Consider the following 6,256-nt stretch of genomic DNA (forward strand, 5'->3'; position numbering starts at 1 on the left):
TACTTTGACAGTGTCTGATCACCCCGCAGATATCTTTAAGGTGAATGCTATAAATATCGATTGCAGTATAGCTGAAGGGTCTTTTCTAAATGGTACGCCAGTTCATGTAATACATCAGTTTTTTCCTAGTGTACCACCCGGTTTTAAAATAATCGAAACCCCTCAGAATGTCATTTATTTTCCCGTAATCGTTAACGTTGTAGATAAAATAACAGTGAAACTAGTTGATCAAGAGGGCGATTTGATTAATTTTCGAGGTGAATCCGTGACATTAAGACTTCATCTTAAACGCTTGGACTCACGATGGTAATTCTATATAATAGAACACCTAATTTAGATTTTGTCAGAAGGTTTAATACACCTTGTAAGCAGCAAACCCCCGATAGTACGAAACGATACACAAGAGGGTTAACGTCTTTGAATAAACAGTTTCTTGTTTCCCTAGGATTTACATTAAAAAATGGATCATATAAACGTCCAAGAAAAAGTTTTTATTGACGACTCAATTTTAAGCTGGGAAGTGCTCTCTTTTGATCCATTCAATCCTACTAAATTGGGGACAAACGATGAAATTAGAATATCCTTACAGCAAACCGGAAAATATCCCTTACCCTGCAAAAGTGAACTTTACATTGAACTAAAGGTTACGAAAGAGGATGGTACGCCACTTACAAACACATACTTGATAAATAATGCCGCGGCGTTTTTATTCAAAGAGTTGAGATATGTTCTAAATGGAGTGACAATTGACGCAGTACGAGATGTTGGTATAACAGCAACCCTTAAGGGTTATTCATCATATAATTTAAATGAAAGCGCTAAGCTTCAAAACGCGGGATGGTATCCGGTAGAAAAAGAAAAAAGCATCATGACGGACTCTAACGGAAATGTTTCTTTATGTATTCCTCTTAAGATGTACTCTGGTTTCTTTGAAGATTATAAGAAAATCATTTTAAATTCACATCAAGAATTAATCCTAGTTAGAGCTAACGATGATTCCAATGCATTGGTACAAACGGCAGCATCTACAGAAAAACCGAAACTTACGATAACAAAACTCTGTTGGAGAGTTCCACACTTAACAGTAGCAATTCCTCAGGAATTAGCACTTACAAAAACTATTGATAAAAATACTGACATCTTATTAACTTTTCGAAGCTGGGAATTAGTTGAATATCCAGAGTTATTAGAAGCCACCAGACACAATTGGACGGTAAAGACATCGACCAAAGTTGAAACTCCACGCCATGTCATACTCGCATTTCAAAAAGACAAAAGAGGTAATCTTAAAAAGGATATGAGCAAATTTGATCACTGTGACCTACGAAACGTAAATGTGTATTTAAATTCTGAAAGATACCCGTATGGTGACTTGCAACTTGATTTTAAAAATAATAGATTTGCAACCCTGTATGAAATGTTTTCCGAATTTCGTCAGGTTTACTATAATAACGCACAAGAACCTATTTTCACTCCGTCCGAATTCAAAGATAAAGCTCCACTTGTTTACATCAATTGTACTCACCAAAGAGATTTACTTCAAACTGGATCAGTCACTATGAGAGTGGAATTTGAAACTGCAGAAAAAGTGACTGATAAAACGACAGCCTATTGCCTCATTATTCATGACAAAATATTTAGTTATAATCCACTTACGAAAATTGTAAAACAGCTTTAAATTCCTACCACCACCACCACCACCACCATCAATATGTAGCGTTAAAACTTAATGTTCAGTTGAAATATTGTTTATAAAGATACTGCAAGTCGAAATGACAACTAGACTTGAAAGAATAGAAACTTTTTTAGAAAACCTACGAAATATTAAACGCCGGATTAGAGAATATTCCATCAAGAAATTTACTTTCCTAAAGTTTGAACAATTAAAAATATGAATATTCAAGGGTTTAAAGATGAAAATACCCTAAACGACTCTTTTCACATCATCAGCAGCACATAACAGTAATGGAAAAAATCATTGCATCAAAGTAAAATGTACCCTATCATCCCGTCATATATAACCAAAACATTTCGTGTGAAGATCCAAACCTATTGATGACTAGTCCAGTTCAAGACTGCTTCTACCAACGTGTGCTCTTTTAAATGTTTTATGTACAATGATGAATAAAGTTTTTAAAAATGTAAAACGCTTTTTAATGATGCATGCTACAATACATCTTCATAATGCTATTTATGCAAATTGCTATATATTCACATTGCGAAGATGTCAGCCTATTAACTGCACCAGTCTTTGCAATTTTCGTTTAGCAGGAGCAAAAGACGCATAAGTGAGCTCATTTTTCGACTTTGAACTTTAGTACTACTACTTTAGTGGTAGCACAAGGTAGGTGGTTATTTTTATTCATTAAATTAGCGAAAAGCGTATTTTAGTATTTATTAGATACGGATTTGGGAACCTAGGGTAGTTCCTCTCGATCAGTGACATTCTCATGTGGTTCGACTTCAAAATTTAGAACTACTACTACTACTACTACTACTGTGATAGCACAAGGTGGTTATTTTCATTCAATTAGCGAAAAGTGAATTTTAGTATTTATTAAATACAGATTTGGGATCCTAGGGTGCAATCCATTGTTCCGACCCAGACCTACTACAGCGGTAGTAATAGAAGTAGTTATTATTACATAGAGATTTGCGAACCGAGGGTACAATTCTTTTTTGTCATTCGAAAGTGTAAAATGAAGTTTGCCGTACTGGATATGCAAGGTTATATAATTAACAAAATGTTTACCACGAAAGAACTCACCATCTACGATGGTAAACATTTGAAATCCTTTTTGTTTAAATGCCCGATTAAATTTTCTAGTTTACATGCAAATGATCGGAAAACTGCTGCATATCTCTATAACAATGTTCATGGTATTCCATTTGATTCGGGGAATATCAAATATCAGCAAATTAAAAATATTTTAGAAAACCATTTAAAAAATATTGATTTGATATTTGTGAAAGGACAGGCAAAATTTGAGTTTTTGAAAGACTATCTTGCCGATTCAATACGAATTTTCAATTTAGAAAAAGATGATGCTGACCTGGTACCCAAATTAAGACCTAGCGAAAACAATTGTAATAGTCATGCTTTCAAAGTATGCAATTGCAGTAGTAGAAATGCCGAAGTGCTATTTGAATATGTTATTAATAAATTAATTGCTTCATAAATCGGGTTTCAAGTCTCTATATGTTAATGTCAGTACCATTGGTACACATTATTATTATTATTATTTTCGTAGATGTATTTATTAAAGAGTCGATGCATAAAAGCATTCTGTAAATATAGCTCGAATGCGGCAGAAGATCGTACCACTTAAGAAAACATACATTATAATTTCCATCAGTGATTGGGGGAGGGGGTAACGTTTTCTGTGAGCGAGACATATATTGCATGAATTATTACAAAATATATGATGCTAATAAAAATTAAGAGAGCATTTTTTCGTTTACTTACCTTGAGCACCCACTCCACGCTCCAGTCACTCTACAGAAGTTCCCCAAGTACGGACCTGTCTCAAGGCGCTCAACCCGGACCTGTACCGACACGCCCACTCCACAGGGAGAGATGGTAACGTAACTTCCTTGACGTAACGACATACCTTTTGCCATAAGACTCCATGTTAATTTTGTCGTAACGACAAACACAGTTTCCGCAATTCACCACCTAATCACCTAATAACACAAATAACGTTCACGGTGCGAAAACTCTAAAAACAACCAACAGTTTTCGCAATGTACCTTTAAAGAATGAAATAACGGAACGACAAAAATAACGTTACACGAGAGAGATGGAGATACGCTTAACGTCAACTTTAACGTAACGACAAAGTTTTTCCCATAAGACTCCATGTTAATTTTGTCGTAACGACAAATACAGTTTTCGTAATGCACCACTAAATCAATAAATCACTAAAATAACGTTAACGGTGCGAAAACTCTATAAAAACAACCAATAGTTTTCGCAGTGCACCTTTCAAGAAATAAATAAAGGAACGACAAAAATAACGTTACAGGAGAGAGATGGAGATACGTTTAACGTCAACTTTAGCGTAACGACAAAGTTTTTCCCATAAGACTCCATGTTAATTTTGTCGTAACGACAAATACAGTTTTCGCAATACACCGCTAAATCAATAAACCACTAAAATAACGTTAACGGCGCGAAAACTCCCCCATTTTCCCCATACGTTAATTTAACGGAACGACAAATATAACGTTAACGGAGCAAAAATAACGTTAGCGGATGTGCGAAAACGGCACATTTGATCTGTAACCCCCCTAGCTCAACTACTTGCACCTTGTTGAATTTCCAAGAAAAATAGTACTTTAAGCGCTCAAACACACAACTTTTGTGACTTTTCAAATGTTGAAGCTCGATAAATTCGGCAAATGAGGACCAAATTTGTTAAACAAAGTGTCAAATTAATCAGTTCGACGACATCTTTAAGATGGCAAAACAAGTCATGATTGCATCATGTTGAATTTCCAAGAAAAATAGTACTTTAAGCGCTCAAACACACAACTTTTGTGACTTTTCACACTTTGAAGCTCGATATCTTCGGCAAATGAGGACCAAATTTGTTAAAGAAAGTGTCAAATTAATCAGTTCGACGAGATCTTTAAGATGACAAAACAAGTCATGATTGCATCATGTTGAATTTCCAAGAAAAATAGTACTTTAAGCGCTCAAACACACAACTTTTGTGACTTTTCAAATGTTGAAGCTCGATAAATTCGGCAAATGAGGACCAAATTTGTTAAACAAAGTGTCAAATTAATCAGTTCGACGACATCTTTAAGATGGCAAAACAAGTCATGATTGCATCATGTTGAATTTCCAAGAAAAATAGTACTTTAAGCGCTCAAACACACAACTTTTGTGACTTTTCAAATATTGAGGCTCGATAAATTCGGCGAATGAGGACCAAATTTGTTAAACAAAATGTCAAATTAATCTATTCGACGAGATCTTTAAGATGACACAACAAGTCATGATTGCATTATGTTGAATTTCCAAGAAAAATAGTACTTTAAGCGCTCAAACACACAACTTTTGTGACTTTTCAAATTTTGAAGCTCGATAACTTCGGCAAATGAGGACCAAATTTGTTAAACAAAGTGTCAAATTAATCAGTTCGACGACATCTTTAAGATGACAAAACAAGTCATGATTGCATCATGTTGAATTTCGAAGAGAAATAGTACTTTAAGCGCTCAAATACAAAACTTTTGTGACTTTTCAAACTTTGAAGCTCGATAACTTCGGCAAATGAGGACCAAATTTGTTAAACAAAATGTCAAATTAATCAACTCGATGAGATGTTTAAGATAAAACAACAAGTCATGATTGCACCTTGTTGAATTTCCTAGAAAAATAGTACTTTAAGTGCTCAAACACACAACTTTTGTGACTTTTCAAATATTGAAGCTCGATAAATTCGGCAAATGAGGACCAAATTTGTTAAACAAAATATCAAATTAATCAGTTCGACGACATCTTTAAGATGACAAAACAAGTCATGACTGCACCTTGTTGAATTTCCAAGAAAAATAGTACTTTAAGCGCTCAAACACAAAACTTTTGTGACTTTTCAAATATTGAAGCTCGATAAATTCGGCAAATGAGGACCAAATTTGTTAAACAAAGTGTCAAATTAACCAGTTCGACGAGATCTTTAAGATGACAAAACAAGTCATGATTGCATCATGTTGAATTTCCAAGAGAAATAGTACTTTAAGTGCTCAAACACACAACTTTTGTGACTTTTCAAACATTGAAGCTCGATATCTTCGGCAAATGAGGACCAAATTTGTTAAACAAAATGTCAAATTAATCAGTTCGACGAGACCTTTAAGATGACAAAACAAGTCATGATTGCATCATGTTGAATTTCCAAGAAAAATAGTACTTTAAGCGCTCAAATACACAACTTTTGTGACTTTTCAAACATTGAAGCTCGATATCTTCGGCAAATGAGGACCAAATTTGTTAAACAAAATGTCAAATTAATCAGTTCGACGAGACCTTTAAGATGACAAAACAAGTCATGATTGCATCATGTTGAATTTCCAAGAAAAATAGTACTTTAAGCGCTCAAACACACAACTTTTGTGACTTTTCAAACTTTGAAGCTCGATAAATTCGGCAAATGAGGACCAAATTTGTTAAACAAAGTGTCAAATTAACCAGTTCGACGCCATTTTTAAGATGACAAAACAAGTCATGATTGCATCATGTTGAATT

At 34.4% G+C, this 6,256-nt stretch overlaps 1 protein-coding gene across 1 annotated transcript; it reads left to right on the top strand.

Moving 5' to 3' along the window:
• The first annotated feature begins 460 nt into the window (after positions 1-460).
• On the top strand, positions 461-1,678 carry LOC136349715 (uncharacterized). Its single transcript, XM_066301438.1, has one exon. It carries the CDS (start codon positions 461-463, stop codon positions 1,676-1,678), a length of 1,218 nt encoding a protein of 405 aa, XP_066157535.1.
• Positions 1,679-6,256: the final 4,578 nt, after the last annotated feature.

Source organism: Euwallacea fornicatus, unplaced genomic scaffold (assembly GCF_040115645.1).
Source record: "Euwallacea fornicatus isolate EFF26 unplaced genomic scaffold, ASM4011564v1 scaffold_39, whole genome shotgun sequence".
NCBI classification, from domain to species: Eukaryota; Metazoa; Arthropoda; class Insecta; order Coleoptera; family Curculionidae; genus Euwallacea; species Euwallacea fornicatus.